Raw genomic sequence first — 19,401 nt, 5'->3', positions numbered from 1 at the left:
CAGAGAACTGTTGTCAGCACTTTCTCTTGATCTGATGTGTTAGAGATTTCCATGGATTATAATGTCACTGCTTCCTCCCTCTGCTTACAGTAATGCAGCTTCCTAGTTGCACTGATCGCTCCATGTTTGGGTTGTGGACACACCTCACGCTTGTCTCCTCCTCTGTACTTTGCCCTGTCCTCCTGCATTTGTGACATCGTATAGCTCCTCCTGTCACTAATATATACCCTGGAAGTATAGCACAGAGCACAGTGCAGGCATGGCATCCTCCATCCTGCCGGGTCTCCTCTCCCTGAGCCTCACCGACCTGCTGTACGGGGGAGCCTGCCTGTGTGTCTTCTACCTGCTCTACAAAATCTCTGCCCTCTACCTGAGACAGAAATGGTTGGAGCGAATATTCAGTGCTTTCCCAGGTCCTAAACGCCACTGGCTGTATGGCAATGCCCACGAGGTAAGTGGCATCTGAATTTTTGACATTCCCCCTGCATTGAATTTTTTTTATTTTTTACCAGCAAGTTTCCAAATGTACAGATGTAGCTGAGTTAAATGTGTCAAATCTACATTATTTGTGCATTGTTTTCTAACTCTCTGGGCTGTTTCACACAAGCGGATGCCGTGCGTGACATCCGCTGCGTGAATGACAGCCAAGACCCGATGCAGACTGCAGAGGCACGGAGCATTAACATGATTGATAATGCTCCATGCCTCCCTGTGATCTCTTTACTACGAAATCACAGTGAGATAAAGTTGTCATTGTGATTTCGTAGTAAAGAGATCACAGAGAGGCACGGAGCGTTATCAGTCATGTTACTGCTCCGTGTCTCTGCAGTCTGCATCGGGTCTTGGCTGTCATTCACGCAGCGGATGTCACGCACGGCATCCGCTTGTGTGAAACAGCCCTCTGAGTTAAAGGGGTTGTAGATTTAAAGGATAGCTGGGACCCTCACTGAGCAGGCACACTGCCTCTCCATTCATTCTCTGCTGTAAAAGGGGCAAATACAGCACTCGGCTATTTCGGGCAGTCTCATAGAGATGAATGGAGCAGGAGACTGACTATCCATTCATTTGGGACCCCTGGTCTTGTGATTGGACCCCCACCGATCAATTAAATTTAGATATTGGGACAGCCCCTTTAATAGGATGCAGTAGCTTTATCTCTAGGGCTGAGTAACCATCCCGACGATTGACTGCAGCCGTCATGTTTGTAGATGGGCACGTCACAGCAGCCAGGTAAACCGCACATGGTTTTGTTATTTTGTGCCATTTACTCCTATTAGTCAAATTTCCCCAAATCTTGGAAAACCCTTATTAAGATTGGATTCACATGAATGAACGGGGGATGCTTTGGCATCACGCATAAGTTCTTCAAGTCCAAATCTGTAAATGCTCTGTGTGAATTTACCCTGAGTTATGAAATGGTTTGATGTACTTTGCATTATTTTTCAGTTTTCAAGATCTCTGCTTGTTATCAGTGAAAGGAAATATTCAGAAGAATGGCTGTTTACACTGGTCTTTGTTTCCCCTTTGCGCTGGTGGAGGATGTGCATGATTTATTACAAGAAGTGCAGCGCATCATAACTTAGATGCATCCTTCTGCTGTGTGCGCCTATGAATGGTGTCGTTTTTCAACTGCTTTTACGCTTAAAACTAACACCGCACAGCGTGCATGCTTAGTGAGGGAAAACAGAGGGTGGTTATTAATGGTACACACTCTGATTGGGTCACTGTCACTAGTGGGGTACCACAGGGGTCAGTATTGGAGGGGTTACAGTCACTAGTGGGGTACCATAGGGTCAATATTGGAGGGGTCATCATCACTAGTGGGGTACCACAGGGGTCAGTATTGGAGGGGTCATCATCACTAGTGGGGTACCACAGGGGTCAGTATTGGAGGGGTCATCATCACTAATGGGGTACCACAGGGGTCAGTATTGGAGAGGTCATCATCACTAGTGGAGTACCATAGGGTCAGTATTGGAGGGGTCATCATCACTAGTGGGGTACCACAGGGGTCAGTATTGGAGGGGTCATCATCACTAATGGGGTACCACAGGGGTCAGTATTGGAGGGGTTACAGTCACTAGTGGGGTACCATAGGGTCAGTATTGGAGAGGTCATCATCACTAGTGGAGTACCATAGGGTCAGTATTGGAGGGGTCATCATCACTAGTGGGGTACCTCAGGGGTCAGTATTGGGTCCTATTCTCTTCAATATATTTATTAATGATCTTGTAGAAGGCTTGAACAGTCAAATATTATTTTGTGCAGATGACAAAAAACTGTGTAAAGTAATTAACGCGGAAGAGGAGAGTATAAATATATATATATATTTTCATGAAAGTAGAACTCTGCAATGGCGATTTCCTCATCAGCCCACACCAGTGCTGGGTATACCCCCACAAAAAATATTGGTGTCTTTAATAACTTGTCAGGTGGCCTCGAGCATCAATTACAGCTTGTCAACAATGTCTCCTGCTGTTCACAAGTCGACTTATTGTCTGCTGAGGCATGGCATCCCACTCTTCTCGAAGGGTCATTGAGGTTCTGGGGTACAGAGTTATGAGCCTCTACATGGCTACTCAGCTGATCCCATAGGTTTTCAATGGGATTCAGGTCTGGAGAAAGTGCAGGTCACTCCATTTGAGATCCCCCAGTCTTCAGCAGCCGTTCATTAATGATGAGACCTCGATGAGCTGGAGCATTGTCCTCCATGAAGATTAAATTAGTCCTGTGTTGTTCATGCACAGGCACAATGATTGGATTAATTATGTTATTCAAGTAGTATGGGCTTGTCACTGTACAATTCACAGAATGTAGGGCAGTTCTGTATTGACTAGACACACCTGCCCACACTGTAACACCACCTCCACCAAAGGCCCGTCTGGTGACAACAGTGGCTGATGCATAGCGCTCTCCTTGCATAGTTACATAGTTAATACGGTTGAAAAAAGACATCAAGTCCATCAAGTTCAACTAAGGGATAAGTGGGGACACGAATCCCAGAAGGAAATGTGACTCAGATTTCTACACATTTTCATAAGCATTAACGTCTCCTTGACGTCTCTGATATCGTTGCTGCCATAATTTCTGCTCAGCATGAATTGACTTTCATCAGTGAACAGCACTGAGGCCCACTGGTCCCTCATCCAGCGTAAATGCTCCCTGGCCCATGCCAGACAATGACACCTGTGGTCAGGTACCTTTGCAGGTCGTCTAGCATGCAGACCATGCTGATGTAAACGGTTTTCAATGATCTGACGTGACACTTGGGTGCCTCTCACCTCCCTGGAGTTGTGTGGCATTCATCACCTGGTTCCGCAGGGCATTGTTCACAATGAAGCGGTCATCAGTGTGGGATGTGGCCAAAGGATGTCCACTTCTATGCCTTTCTGTGACTATTCCAGTCTCTGTATATCTGATACAACCTGCTGATGGCACTCTGTGACTCTCTAAGCTCAGTGGCCACTTCCATCTGAGAACATCCTTCGTGAAGCCTCGCAATGGAGAGGTACTGTTGATAAATTGTTAGATGTCATCTTGGTCTCATGATGTCAAAATGTGAACAGCATGATGAGGAGGACTGTTTAATATCCAATTCTAATTGAACCAGAAATTTATTGGGCGATTTCATGGATCAAACACTGGTTGTGAATTTTTCCGTTAAGCTCCTTGTTAGAGAACAGAAAATTGTGCAAAAAGCACTGAAACACTGAACAGTTGGACATGTGCACTCAAACGTTTAGGGAAGGTTACATTAAGTTCACCTGTAAAGGTTAGAGGGCATTTTAGGTTCCTCCTGAAATTCCACCCACAAGCCAAATATTCCTAACTTTTTGTGAGTAGTGTATATACTACAAAGGACACTATACTGTATATATATACACATACCACAGATAACAGTATACTGTATACATACTACAGAGGACAGTATATTGCTACAGATGGATCTGGATAGATTGGAGGCTTGGGCAGAGAAGTGGCAGATTAGGTTTAACACTGACAAATGTAAAGTTATGGACATGGGTGGTAAGGAATAATGCAAGTCACCCGTACATACTAAATGGTAAAACACTCGGTAACACTGACATGGAAAAGGACCTAGGAATTTTAGTGGACAGCAAACTAAGCTGCAAAAACCAGTGTCAGGCAGCTGCTGCCAAGGCCAATAAGATATCAAAAGTCGATGCCGGTGATGAAAACATAGTCCTGCCACTTTACAAATCACTAGTCAGACCACACATGGAGGACTGTGTACAATTCTGGAGTCCTGTGAACAAGGCAGACATAGCAGAGCTGGAGAAGGTCCAGAGGAGGGCAACTAAAGTAATAACTGGAATGGGTGGACTACAGGTCCCAGAAAGATTATCAAAATTAAGTTTATTCAGTTTAGAAAAAAGATGACTGAGGGGAGATCTAATAACTATGTATAAATATATCAGGGGTCAGTACAGAGATCTATCCCATCACCTATTTATCCCCAGGACTGTGACTGTGACGAGGGGACATCCTCTGCGTCTGGAGGAAAGAAGGTTTGTACACAAACATAGAAGAGGATTATTTACGGTAAGAGCAGTGAGACTATGGAGCTCTCTGCCGGAGGAGGTGGTGATGGTGAGTACAATAAAGGAATTCAGGAGGGGCCTGGATGTATTTCTGGAGTGTAATATTACAGGCTATAGCTACTAGAGAGGGGTCGCTGATCCAAGGAGTTATTCTGATGCCTGATTGGAGTCAGAAAGGAATCTTTTTCCCCTAAAATGAGTAAAATTGGCTTCTACCCCATGAGGGTTTTTTGCCTTCCTCTGTATCAGCGCAGGATAACAGACTGATCTGGATGGACAGATGTCTTTTTAGAGCCTTATTATGTTATTATGTTACACTCCCACCACTTGGGAGTAGAAAAAACACCTGTTGTATGGACATAAGCAAAGTCACAAAATGAGGTCTTAAGACTTAGGCTGAGTTCACACTTAAGTTATTTGATCAGTTATTTCCGTCAGTTACTGTGAGCCAAAACCAGTAGTGAAGCTAACTCAGAGATCAGGTGTAATGGAAAGATCTGCACCTGTTCTGTGATTTTGACCACAACCTAGTTTTGGCTAACAATAACTGTTGGAAATAACTGACCAAATGACTGAAGTGTTTTACACATTTCAAAATCAAGTCCACACTAAGCTCCGTCGACAGAAAAATGAAATTTATGTTTTTTTTTTGTTGTTACTTATTGCAGGCTCCAGGAGTGCCCCTCGAATTTTGCCCTTGGAGCCCAGACTACATGGTAGAATTAGAGGGTTCAGAAATCTCACGATTTTTTGTATGGCAGGTGCAATTTTTATCTGTATCCATATCTTGCAAAACTGTACAATGCTCTGCTTGCTGGCAGTGACTGAGTTCTTCACCTTTACCTTGCATGCCGTAAACAAGCTGCTTGCTATGTATAGAAGGACAGGGGAGAGATTAGTAAAAAGTAACCAAATTCCGGAGAGATTGACGAACTTTGTACCAGTTTTCTTGACTGACTTTAGAGTCTTTGCAGTCTTATCAGATGTCGCGGTTCCAGAGGTCTGATCCTGCTGATTATATGGTGGCTATACAAAGTGACATGTTATCGCTCTGTGATTCCTAAAGTCAACTCCAGGTTACATTATTGTCTTCAATAGGTGAAAGGATAAAAATCTCATTACTAAGTCACAAGAAAGATCTGTTGAAGACATTGGGCAAAACATTGTTTAGGGAATCATTTCTAAAGCTGGCCATACACATAAGATGTACAGTATGTTGGCCAAACCAGTGATTTAAAGGGAATCTTTCAGCAGTTTTGTACCTATGACACTGGCTGACCTGTTACATGTGCACTTGGCAGCTGAAGGCATCTGTGTTAGACTCATGTTCATATGTGCCCGCATTGCTGAGAAAAATGATGTTTTTGCATATGCAAATGAGAATCTAGGAGCAATAGGGGCGTTGCCATTACACCTAGAGGCTTTGCTCTCATTTTTCTCAGCATTGCGGGCACATATGAACATGGGACTAACACTGATGCCTTCAGCTGCCAAGCGCACATACAACAGGTCAGCCAGTTTCATAGGTAAAGCATCTATGGTAATTTGTATTGGGGTCTCCAGACTACTCCAAAGGCAGATTTTGGGGGAGAGAATGGTTTGGTGTGTTGGATCTCTAAATGGTCTTTTGAGCAAGAATTATCTCAAGTGTATGATCAGCTGAACTTTCTGGAAAGGGAGGATCTAAGAATAGTCCAAAATAATCATACTGTCACGGCTGAGGATGAGGAAAACCCTCAGCCATGCGATGCCGGAAGATGGTCGCTGCTCGACCAGGACAACAGGATTAGGGAGCAGGTCACCTCCTATCACGTCCCTAACCTGACCCTAACTCCTAGCTGCATGGGCCGACCTTTAAGCTAGGAGGACCCATGCTCAGGAACCTCAGAGCCCTAACTAACCCTCCGACCGGTCCCTGGACTAGGAGTCAGGGTAAGACACCCTGTTCCTTCTGGATACGGAGGAACAGGAGTCTCACTGGCCAAGCTGCAAGGAAGGGAGAAACAAATACAACCTATGGCAATGGCAGGTACTTGCCACAAACATAACACTCACCTGCCACAGACACAAAGCCTGGAACCCATGTGGAAGTACTGCTATCCACAAACAAAAGGACTCAGCACACAACACACATCACATGGGAACACAGGACCATAGGTGCAATAAAAAGGCATAAAGACAAACACATCTTCTAAACACCAAACGACATTATATTTTGCTATGACCAGAAGGATGGCCCCCACTGGCAGTTGGTAAGTAACCAGGAGGATGTCTCCAGCAAGCATGGCTGAAGCACCCTCCCTGACTACTGCCTACAACTGAGGCTTTATAGAGCCAAAAGGCCACACCCATCAGTCAGACACACCCCGTGACTCACACACACAGAAAGAAAGTTAACCCTTCCAATACGACAGTAGGGAAAAACACAACTTAAAGGGGAAGTGACAAACCCAAGAACACACTGTGGCTGTTGCCGCAGGCAATGACATGGGTGGCAACCATGTCCTGGGAGTCAGCCCGAAGGCCGGGACACTGCCACCACATGTACACTATACAACCAAACGTTGCCACGGACAGCCACAGTGAAAGGAAGATGTCAGTGCACACCAAACATCAAACAGAGTGCACACAGACATACAAAAGTGTATACAAACACGCACACAACTCCAATGGGACCGCACACATAACTGTTGTCCGCGGCAACCGCACTTGAGGCTAACAACATTATGCCTCCAGCTGCGGTTGACACTACAACCCAAACCGCAGGCAACTGTATGCGGCTCCCAAGGAGTCACGGCCATCAACATGGTCGTGACACATACTTGAGGCAAAAACAATCCCCTTCAGAGGTAATTTGGGCAAGAGGGAATAAACAAGGATTGTATTAAACCACCTGGTGCCTTAAAACTAAGCTCAGAAGACGGCAAGAACTTGCACCATTACAGTAGAGATAAGGTAGTTTTAGGGTACCCCAAGTAAATTTTTTTCAGAAGTTGGGAAACACCACTCTTGAGAAATGACAGCCATTTTATTGGAAGTATGGACTGCATGGCCAAGACATCTCTCCATTCACAACAATCTCTTAATCAAGTGACCTAACCATGGTTGCACTTATACCTAGTTATCACTTTTTCCAAATACCTCAAAGCTACTTACACAACATGTCTATTCTGAAGTGTGTCCTCTCACCTCTCTTCCTGCTCCCTCTTTGGCCGGCTACAATCTGGCTTCCGACCTCATCACTCAACTAAAGCTGCCATTACCAATGACCTGCCAAAAACATTATTCTGTCCTTCTCCTCCTTGAGCTGTTCTCTGCCTTAGATACCGTTGACCACTCCCTTCTGTTTCAAACTCTTTCATCTCTTGGCATCACTGACCTGGCCCTCTCCTGGATCACATCATACCTCTCAGACCGGACGTTTAGCGTCTCCCACTCTCACACCACCTCCTCGTCTCATTCCCTCTCTGTTGGTCTCCCGCAAGGCTCTGTTCTAGTACCACTGCTCTTCTCTATCTACACCTTTGTCCTGGGACATCTCATAGAGTCCCATGGCTTTCAGTATCACTCTTATGCTGACGACACACAAATCTACCTCTCTGGTCCAGACATCACCACTTTACTATCCAGAATCCCACAATGCCTATCTTCCATATCCTCCTTCTTCTCCTCTAACATAACATGGATAAAACATAATTTATCATCTTTCTTCCGTCTTGCTCAACCCCCCTAACATACCTATCTATTATGATCAATGGCTGCACACTCTCCCCAGTCAACCAAGTCCACTGCTTTGGAGTGACCTTGGATTCTGCCGTCTCCTTAAGACCGAAAATCCAAGCCATTTCCGCCACCTGCCGCCTCCAACTCAAAAATATCTCTCACATCCGTGCAGTCCTCAATCAGGATTCTGCAAAAATGCTTGTACATGCCCTCATCATCTCCTGTCTAGACTCCTGAAACATCCACCTCTGTGGCCTTCCATCTATCACTCTCGCACCCCACCAATCTATCCTGAACTCTGCTGCCTGACTCATCCACCTCTGCCCCTTTTACTCCTCTGCCAATCCCTCCACTGGATCCCCATTGCCCAGCAAATTCAGTTCAAAATACTAACAAATACGTATAAGGCCGTCCACAACCTGTCCCTTCCCTATATCTCTGAGCTACTTTCCCGATACATCACCACACTCACTCTCCGATCCTCACAAGACCTCCTTCTCTCCTCTCCTCTTATCACCTCTTCCCATAATTGCCTCCAAGATTTATCCCATGCATCCCCCACACTCTGGAACTCGCTACCCCAACATATCAGACTCTCACCTACAGTGGAATCCTTCAAAAGAAACCTGAAAACCCACCTCTTCAGATAAGCCTACAACCAGCGACCCTGCTGAGCCTTTACCACCATGACCAGCTTTACCATCTCCTACTGTGTCCTTTCTCCATACCTTGTAGATTGTAAGCCCTCACGGGCAGGGCCCTCTCTCCTTCTGTAACAGTTTGTAACTCATCTTGTTCATGCTTAGTGCAATTGTCTATATTATGTATGTGCACCCCTTTTCATATGTACAGCGCTATGGAATGAATTGTGCTTTAACAAGAAATATAATAATAAAAGAGGGTCTTCAAGTGCAGCCACACTCTGACACCATAATGTACTCAAACTACCCCTCTCTTACCAAGAGGGGAGGAACAGGGTGCTTAGGCCTGTTCCTGTCAACCGTTGGCAACCATTCCTCCTCTGCTGGAATGAATGCCATGAAAAATAACTACATATAAAACAATATAAAACATTGGCAGATACCCCCAGGTCTGGGGTACTGCATCTGCTCTGATACATCTAGGCTAGGCGGCCTTCTGCCCTGAATAATGGTGGGACAAACTGAGGTTTTAGCTGAAACCTTTCTTCTTCTTAACAGTTTAAACGAGATGGAAATGATATGGACAGGGTGAATGGTTATGCAAAACAATTTGATTTCGCCTTCCCCATTTGGTTTGGAAATTTCTTCGCCTCTCTCATTATCTATCATCCAGACTACGTGAAAGCCATTTTGTCCAGGCAAGGTGAGAAACAGTGCTGGTTATTTATTATATTTGCACTTTATTTATTCAGGAAAATCCTCTCAAAGGGATATTTTTTCAGAAACTGCACCACTCTTATCTGAGGGCAGAATCTGACATTACAGCTGAGCCCTGAAAGAGCCTGGACTGCAAAACCAGACGTGGTCCATAGGCAACAGAGTAAAAATAAGAGAGATCCTTTTGTAGCTTAAATTTTTTGTGACTTTTTGTTACAAGTTTGCTCTGTATCGTTGGTAGCGAACAACAATGCTCCCTGGGTTTTATGTTAATCAAAACTGTCTGCCTTGTCATGTTTAACGAATATATCCTTAGGAAATCTTAATCTACCATGTCTTTATAGATCCAAAGGACAGCTTTGCTTATTACTTCTTAACTTCCTGGATTGGTATGTAACGTGACTTTGTAATCTGTATCATATTAAAGCATGGTGTAACATACATTTTCTGACCACTAGGCTTTCAAATAGAACACTTTATGAAGAGTGAAATGAGGCATGATGGGTAATGTAGAAGGGATGTAGGCACCAACAATGCGGCGTGCCAGACGGGAGGCTATTTTCTATGTGATCAGAATTCTGTCTATTTGGACTGACATATTTATATATATTCCCAGTAATACTGATCTACATCTGGAGGAGGACCTGTCATCACTCCTGACAAGCCTGTTTTAATAGCTCCATGCATTCCCCAAGTAATATCAATTCTGGAGCATATATTCTTATGTCTCTATGTTGTGCCATTCCTGTATTATTACTACTAGAAGTTATGAATGCTATCAGTCTGCAGTAAGGGTACAGAGGGGAGGTAACCAGTTGGGGGCGTGTACCTGCACAGTCTGAAAATGTCAGCACTGATTGGATAGAGTAAGTCTGTGCAGGTAGACGCCCCCAACTGGTTACCTCCCCTCTGTACCCTTACTGCAGACTGCTAGCAATTCATTCATAACTTCTAGTAGAAATAATAAAGAAATGGCACAACATACAGACATAAGAATAGAAGCTCCATAATTGTTATTACATGGGGAATGCATGTAGCTATTAAAATAGGCACGTCAGGAGCGGTGACAGGTCATCTTTAAAGGGAAATGATAATGGGACTGTATTTAGGGATCAGTGGCTCTTAGCTGGGTTATTGGTACCATCTCTTGTATAGGGTCTATTGCTGTATTAGGGTGATTTAAGGCGGAGGAAAGGGTGAAAAGTGTTTCCCAACAGAATTATTAGCAGGGAGAGGGATTGTCCAGGATTTTTTTTTTCTAATTCCCTCATCAGCAATACCTGTAAAGAAATCTATACTTACCTGCACCATACTGGCTTTGTGACTCCCAGGCTGTCTTCACTGGACATCCAGCCCGTTTCTGTCAACTTCCACATGAATGGGGTCATATGTGTGTAGTGACCTGGAACAAGGGTGTTTTGGACTATGAACGATTGAGGAGTCCGTACATTTGCCTCTATTGATACTATACAAAGCTCAAACTCATATATAAAATACAAGCTCCCTATTTTGAAAAAAAGATGGTAGGCACTCCTCCTCTTAATGGTTTTGCATGCAGCACTATTCATTTATTAAACAATATTAAAACAAATAATATAGATTAAGGAAAAAGGAAAAAAGGAAAAAAAAATATAGAAATAATAAAAATACATATGCTATTAAATGTTAATTAATCACTTAAAATCCAGATATAGACATGATCCCGTTAGAAATTAGTATTCCAATAGGATAAAGAAATATCATACAAAATTATTAGTTGGTGATATTGTTATACTCTCAGTAATGATTCAGTGCATCAATTCATAGAATCAATGATGGAGCAATGTATCAATTTATAGGGTCAATATTGTTAATTCATTATGTCAATCCATTGTATCAATTAATAAAGTTTTTCAATGTCAGCATATAATCAATATTGATTCATGTATCATTACAGTTCGTATGTCATTTTAAACAACAGTAATGGCTGGAAAGACAAAACTGATTAATAGTATTTGCTATTCAGTAATGATCGGACTGACTATTGAAATGTTCCATACACATAGTCCGTTTGTTAGTTCATATCCATGGTCTAGATCAGCATATCCTATCAAAATGGTACTTCAGACTATGCTAATTCAAAGCAGGAGTATGTAGGTAACGAAGTATAACTTATCAGTGTAGATATATTCCAAATTAGATGAAGTTTTGGTTAATCCATAGTATCTGAGAATCAGTAGCCAAGTAACGAGTGTTGAAATAACTGTTGCACAATATTCTGCAAATAGCTGATTAATTATGCTCGGCAATTAGCTGTGTAACAATTAATTAATCTATATTATTTGTTTAATGTTGTTTAATAAATGAATAGTGCTGCATGCAAAACTAGTAATAGGAGTGCCTACCATTTATAACCAGTAGGTAGTGAACCCCCTATATCCATCACATCATCATAGTGTGAGCCCCTCAATACAATTTGATATTTATAAACTCCCTATTTTATTGCACTTTAAAGGGTTAACTATGATTTATGCGGTTTTGTGCACTTATGCTGTTTTAGATTGTTGAAATTTGTTCTTATGGTAATTGTAATGTTCATGATAGGGTTAATACACAGCCACATAATACTGAGAGACTTAATGACTTTCTACTGACTAACATTGTTTCTGTTTAGGCTGTGCTTCTCCACTCCACCCCTCCCACTATACGATTCTAGTTCAGTTAGCAACTGTATATAAGGAGAGCAGTCAGAGTTTCTAGTTGTCGGGATCAGTGCTTAGCAGGAGAGTCTCTGCCAGACTGTACGTGTGACCAGAAGAAGACACTGCGGTGGGAATACTCTGCCACAGTCTCTGAATCAACAGTCTTTGACCTAGGAACTATCCGGATGGCTAAGCCACAGACCCTGAGCCACCAGCCATTTGGCCAGGGTACCAGTCTACTGAGAGAAAGAGGGACAGCTAGTTTAGGCCTTTCCTCAGCACAGAACCTTCTTCCACCAGGGAGAAGACTGGAGAATCCAGCTAAGTGCATTGACTATATTTTTCTGCCCATGAGTACCTCCAGTAAAGAAGCACTCTAGTTTACTGAAGACCTTAGCTCCCTATAACTGTCTGAACGTATTTCCCATTGCGGTGCACCTCACCTTACCATCCCCTGTGGAGAGCAGGAACATGTGATGACACATTGACAGTGTTGTAGCCACCCCAATCCTGGCAACTGCATGTGCTGCTGCAGCCAATGACTGGCTTCAGCGGTGACCTTGTCCCCGAGCAGCATTTGACCATTCAGGGACACATCATTACTGAGGCCAGTCCTAGGCTTCAGCAGTGCATGTGACCCTGTTTGCTAAAGAAGTTGACCAACATAGACCAGAAGTGTAGTGAAGACAGATGGGAACCAGAGCGCCGGAATAGATCACCAGGGAGCCGACCCCTAGAAGAATGGCCTGCCACACAATCACATCTTTCTCTCACATATCCTAAATTTGGAAAATATTCACACATACAGGTGGGACTAATGATATTAGTAATTATTTGCATCTTTTAGGCCTCCTACTTTAAGTTACCTTTTAAGCAATTTTAGTGCATGCTCCTGGTTCTAAAAGTAAAACTTTCAATGGTTGATATATTTCTCCACCATTTTGACCTGTCTACTGCCTTCCTGTCTTTCAGGGAAAGGTTTGCTGGTGTTGTCAGGACAGAAATGGCACCAGCACCGAAAACTGTTGACCCCGGGATTTCATTACGATGTTCTGAAGCCATATGTCGGAGTGATGTCCGACTGTGTTAATGTCATGCTGGTAAGGAGAACTCACAATGTTGAGAAACCTCCTCAGCCACCCAAAAAAAAGATCTAGTGTAAAACAGTACATAGAAGACAGGACGGGAGGAGGGGATCAACCTATGTGTGGTTATTATTTGTTTGCAATGAATTAATTACTTAGGTTGATGATGAATCTTGTTTAGGACAAATGGGAACGACTGGTCCCAGATAAGAAACCAGTGGAGCTTTTCCATCACGTCAGCCTCATGACCCTGGACACCATCATGAAATGTGCCTTCAGCTACCAGAGCAACTGCCAGCTGGACAGGTTGGTTCTTGCCTACAATTATTTCTATCTGTTGCAGTTTCCCTCCAGCATGGTACACAAACCCTGACTCATCCGTTGTTTTCTATGGGGCTGATCCTGATATCTGGTACATCGGTTTTGATGCTGGTTTCTTTCTAGCACCGGACACTGTTTTCAAGGTATGGACACCAGCCTGGTGCACTGGAGTGCCCAAAGGCTGGGTTCATACACACATCAGTTATGTCTGGTTGTCTAAACGGCACTCTACTTCCAGCAAACAATGTTTCTGTATGAGGACGAGTGATGGCATTAGCAATCACCCCTTCCTATACTGTGGAGGAGATTGCAGCATGCGATAGCAGCTCCTCCAATTATGAGCAGACAATTAGACAATCGCCAGGAAAGTATGCTTACTTCTCCACAATCATCTGCTCCATCGGCCCATTTAAAGGAGCCTTTAGTGGTGAGAACATGTGCAGAACTTTCCTTTGCAGAGAAACTGAACTAACCTACTGGCCATGTCAGGTACTGTGTTCCATAAAATGTGTCACTTCCTTCTTTTTGCAGTGAAAATGAATACATCAAAGCAGTGTATGAGCTCTCCTACCTGGTGGATCACAGATTCCACTACGCTCCCTATCATAATGACTTTATTTTCAACCTGAGCCCACATGGATTCCGGTACCGGAGGGCACTGAAAACAGCACATCAGCACACAGGTCAGAATACTCCATAAGTTATTCAGTCTTTTTTTTTGTATGCAAGTCATAATCCAGTGGAAAAGATCATAATGAACTTTTTTAAACCATTGCTTCCTCTGGTTCATAGCACACAGTTATAGTTCTTGCCTGCATCCGCCACTAGGGGGAGCACCTTGTACACAGATTTATAAAGTTTCTATTGACTATATTAGACTGTTTAAAACATTATGCAAATATCTCCCCCAAGAGGCAGAAATAATTTTATAATTTAATTCAATGGCTGTGTTAAGAGAAGCATGGGATTTGGCAGAGGTTCATTTTAAGTATTAAAATATATGATTTCTTTAAATGCAATGACCTGGGTATTTTAAGCTCCTGTTGAATTTTTGTATAAGAGATATAAAAATACAGAATTCCGTGAAATGCGGTTCAAAGTAGACGTCAGCACTATAAACTCCCGATAATAATCACATTATGTCTGTTCCATATAGAGAAAGTCATCCAACTGAGGAAAGAATCACTAAAACAGGAGACAGAACTGGAGAAGATCAAGCAGAAGAGACGTTTGGATTTTCTGGACATTCTATTATGTGCCAGGGTAATGAATTGATTCACATGTAATCTAACTTGCATCCATAATAATAGCTATAGGTGACAGCATCTGCACCAGGGCCTTGGTGCATGGATCCCTCTACTGCATTAAATCCATTTGGTTTTCAAGGAGTAAGGTTTTGATGACCTACCCCCATATTTTGGAGAGCCTGCAGCAATCCAGCGAGCGCTGCAGCCTTTTCCTAAACTAATGACGTCGCCATACATTGGTCACATGACCTACCTGCAGTTCAGTCCTAATCAAATGAATGGATCTGAGCTGTAATATCAAGTACAGCCGCTATACAATATACGGTGCTGGGCTTGGTATAGTGTGAGCAGACCGCGGCCTATTCAAATAGCTGATTGTGGTAGTGCCGGGTGTCAGACCCCCACCAATTAGAAACTGATGACCTCTCTTGATTATAGGTCATCAATATCTTACTCCTGGAAAACCCATAATGGCACTTAGTAGATGGGGGAGTTCCCCTTAAATTTACATTCTAAAACTGGAGGCAGAGCCATAGCTATATTTGGTGCAGAAGTTGCAGTTGCACTAAGACCCAAAGGCTGAGAATATACCAGTATTATCAATGGCACATGGTGGGTGTGTAGGGGGGAAGCATTGTTAAAAATTTTACATTGAGGCTCAGGAACATTAAAGATGTTTTGCAACATTGGAGGGGGGCATGATCATTCCAGATACAATCCATAAACAAGAGTGGCGCTGTTTCTGAAATAACATCAAGCCCCTATAGCTGTCATCCAAACATTTCCAGTAACAGAGTTGCGTCCCTGTGTTTCTTCTCAGGATGAAAATGGTCAGGGATTGTCTGATGAAGATCTGCGGGCAGAGGTGGACACCTTCATGTTCGAGGGGCACGATACAACAGCCAGTGGCGTCTCCTGGACGTTTTACTGCTTGGCTAAGTATCCAGAGCACCAGGAAAAATGCCGGGAGGAGATCAGACAGGTCCTGGGAGATCGGAGGATGGTGGAGTGGTGAGAGCTTATATTATCTTTAATATAGAACATGACAAAGGAGTAGTAGTAGTAGTGCACCACTGTATCTCCATAAGGGGACCAACGATACATCTAGATATGGGGGTGCAGCTGGATCAAGCAATTGGGGCATATTGCCAGGGTAAGAATTCTGGGTAACTTGTTGCCATTGGCCAAAAAACTGTTTTTCAGGGCCAGGGTGTTTAGATATAGGGTGAGGGTGGTGAACGGAAACTATGCCCCAGGTGAAATAAAGCCTTGTGATCATGGAGGCCATCATTGCCTGCATTCATGTCACTCAGCTGAGGAGGTACACAAGAGAGTATAGGGGAACACAACACTAGAGGTGCGGGATATAAGCAGAGCTGAAACTGTAATATTTTTAGGGGGTGGGAAACCCCTTCAACTTATGTTCAGATTTGGCAGCAGTGATGCCTTTCCCATTATAAATGTTTTTTTTTTGTGTGTGTTTTTTGTGCAATTTTTTGCTTTTTCATTGAAGTGGCAATTCTAGGAAGTGTTCCTGATCACAGATTTATCCTGGCATTTTGCCGGGATAGGATTTCCACTGCTAAAGTCAGTGAGAAGATCCTCAGGGGCGTTGCTGTTTTAAACCATTGACAAAATAAACATTGTAATATTATTATTATTGTTTTATGTGGCCAGGGAGGACCTGAGTAAGCTGCCGTACACCACCATGTGTATTAAGGAGAGCATGCGTCTCTTCCCGCCTGTACCAGGAGTGGCTCGTGAACTTAAAGAACCAATCACCTTCTTTGATGGACGGAGCCTACCTAAGGGTCAGTGCCATTTAGACAACTTTTAAGCCCAAGTGGTAAAAATGGCAAAAAAACTAAACATAATATATATTTTTTTACATCTTCTTCCAAACTATTCTAAACTCCTGGATATTTGGATGTGACAGGTGCCACTGTCCTTCTGAGTATGTATTGCATAAACAGATCTCCGAACTCGTGGGATAACCCTGAGGTACGTGGAGTCAGCGGAGGTATTTATATGGCATGAGTAATGTGAGTGTCAGCCCAAGATATAACTCCTGTGGTCCCTGGTCATCAAGTCTGGAGCAGCATTTTAATGACTATAACGCACTGAGAACAACTTCTCTGGTGCTAAGGGTTGTCTAGGAAGATTAATCATGGGGCATTACTCACCTCACTGATCACCTGCAGCTATCGTTGTGATCCTTACCAGATCCCCGATGGTCTCCACTTCCTGGTCTTGGCTTGACATGCAGGAAATGGCAAGAGATGCTTGATCAGCCAATCACTGGCTGAAAGTGACACTCCTCAGTCACTGATTTGCTCAGCAGGAAGGGGAGACTAGCGGGGTCTGGTTTGAGTTTTTTCAGCCCCATCTAATAAGGTATAACGGAACAAAACGAAACCGTTATTTGTGGCCATAGACATGTATTAGGACGAAGCAAAATGGAATGCCTCTTAAAGGGTTCCATTTTGCATTGTGTTCTGAAATTCCGTTCTATTCCATTATAACTCTGTTATAACGGAACCCTATAACGGAATTTATAATGCGAATGCAAACCTGCCCTTACATACTCTGCATGGATTGTGGATGAGCCTCATTATCTTGTATCATCAAGCTATAGGACCTCTATCTACAATCAGGTTTATGTCTCATCTATTTATGGATTTTAGGTTTTTGATCCACTGAGGTTTTCACCAGAGAATGCATCAAACAGACATTCACATATGTATGTTCCTTTTTCTGCTGGAGCAAGGTAAGACACCAAAAACTACGAAATATATGTAAAGAAATAACAATAATGGGATACAGATGCAGTATGTTCAAGTGTCACAACCACAGTATATAATTGTAGTTGGCACCAGGAATGGACTGGGGTTCCTTGCGCCCACCAGAGGAAATGATTCTTGGGGCCCAACCCTTATATCATCCATAAAGTCTACTAGATTTTGATTAAAAGAAATAGACCCTAGCGCAGTGGTGAGCCAAACAGCCTGATACATTGTAGCAGCGAGCAGCTGTGTATTGTTGGAATTATGTTCTGAGACAGTTGGAATGTTTGTTTTCTACCTGTGGCCTGATTATTGACTCCAACACCATTTGCTGGCCACAGAATCAACATCTCCTGCCTTGCTTTCACACCAAAAACCACAACACCAGGGGACCCTCAAATACCATTAGGTAGGACCCCCAACATCAGGGTGTGCCCCAAGGGAACAACGGTGTGATGAAAGCCACTCTGATAGGCTTTTGCAGCCAGAGCCAATACCATTCTCATCCTCCGCTCTGGCTCCTCAGGGGCTTAAGGCAATTACTTGCCACAAGTTCCCAGAATCAGGCCCACATTCATTAGCTTGCACCAGTTTTGCTGGAAACTGCAGCAAAGATTTTCATGGATTAATTGTGTGTGCTAATATTGCTCAAAATTTCAATATTTACGTCACAATTGCCACAAGTTGGAAAAATGGGTGTCCTCACTATGGAATGGGCGTGCCTCCATGTTTAAGCTTTCTTATATCTCATATATTTCATTTCTTGACTTTAAAGGGGTTTCCTGGGATTTTGATTTCAATGGGCTATCCTCAGGGGTCCCACACCCGGCACCCCCACCGATCAGCTGTTTTGCACTAGCTCCAGTGCTGGAAGGTGGCCATTAATGTTAAAATCCTTGAAAACTTCCTAAAGGCACTCAAATCTGGTAAACTGATTAAGAGGCGCACATCTTTTAATAAATTTGGCACTAATGACTCCAATAATCCAGTGTATAGAATGACAGTCTTAATACATGTGGCCCAATGTTCTTATTTGCAGTCTATTTTGTGACATAATCTGCCCCATATTTAACAAATTTGCCAATTCACACCAAAACCCTCATGTCTTCTCCCCCCAGGAACTGCATTGGACAGAACTTTGCTATGAACGAGATGAAAGTCGCCATGGCACTGACGCTTTTGAGGTTTGAATTGAGTGTAGATCCCAACAATGAGCCGCTAAAGGTTCCTCAACTTGTCTTACGTTCTGTGAATGGCATTCACTTGAATCTGAAGAAGATACAAAAAACATAAACTCATAAACTGCCTTCACTTTTGTATGTTCATTCTGTGCCGCTGTAATTTACCCCCAAAATGTATTATAAAATAAAAAACAATAATAATGTATTGTTCAATGGAGAATGTTGTGTTCTGCCCCCTAGAGGAAAAAAATTGGAATTAACATGAATGCATACTTATGTGCGGTGCCCGTGATGGTGGTTGGAGCTACAGGATATCTTATTCCAGCTCCATGGGTCATTTTAAAGCTGGGGGCCTAGGTTAAAGGGGTGCACGGGTAGTAGTCATACCTAGACCATGATGCCTCAAGGAATCTAAGGCTTTCACATATACAGTACAGACCAAAGGTTTGGACACACCTTC

At 43.2% G+C, this 19,401-nt stretch overlaps 1 protein-coding gene across 1 annotated transcript; it reads left to right on the top strand.

The window, feature by feature from the left end:
• Positions 1 to 132: 132 nt before the first annotated feature.
• On the top strand, positions 133 to 19,144 carry LOC122943778 (cytochrome P450 4A4-like). Its single transcript, XM_044301806.1, has 12 exons — positions 133 to 451; positions 9,485 to 9,629; positions 9,988 to 10,032; positions 13,297 to 13,424; positions 13,591 to 13,715; positions 14,262 to 14,413; positions 14,887 to 14,993; positions 15,798 to 15,988; positions 16,655 to 16,788; positions 16,914 to 16,978; positions 17,662 to 17,744; positions 18,879 to 19,144. The coding sequence occupies exons 1-12, from the start codon at positions 260 to 262 to the stop codon at positions 19,051 to 19,053; spliced, it is 1,542 nt and encodes a 513-aa protein (XP_044157741.1). The 5' UTR covers positions 133 to 259; the 3' UTR covers positions 19,054 to 19,144.
• Positions 19,145 to 19,401: the final 257 nt, after the last annotated feature.

Source organism: Bufo gargarizans, chromosome 7, assembly GCF_014858855.1.
Source record: "Bufo gargarizans isolate SCDJY-AF-19 chromosome 7, ASM1485885v1, whole genome shotgun sequence".
Lineage (NCBI taxonomy): Eukaryota > Metazoa > Chordata > Amphibia > Anura > Bufonidae > Bufo > Bufo gargarizans.
This window is presented reverse-complemented; position numbering and strand designations above follow the sequence as displayed.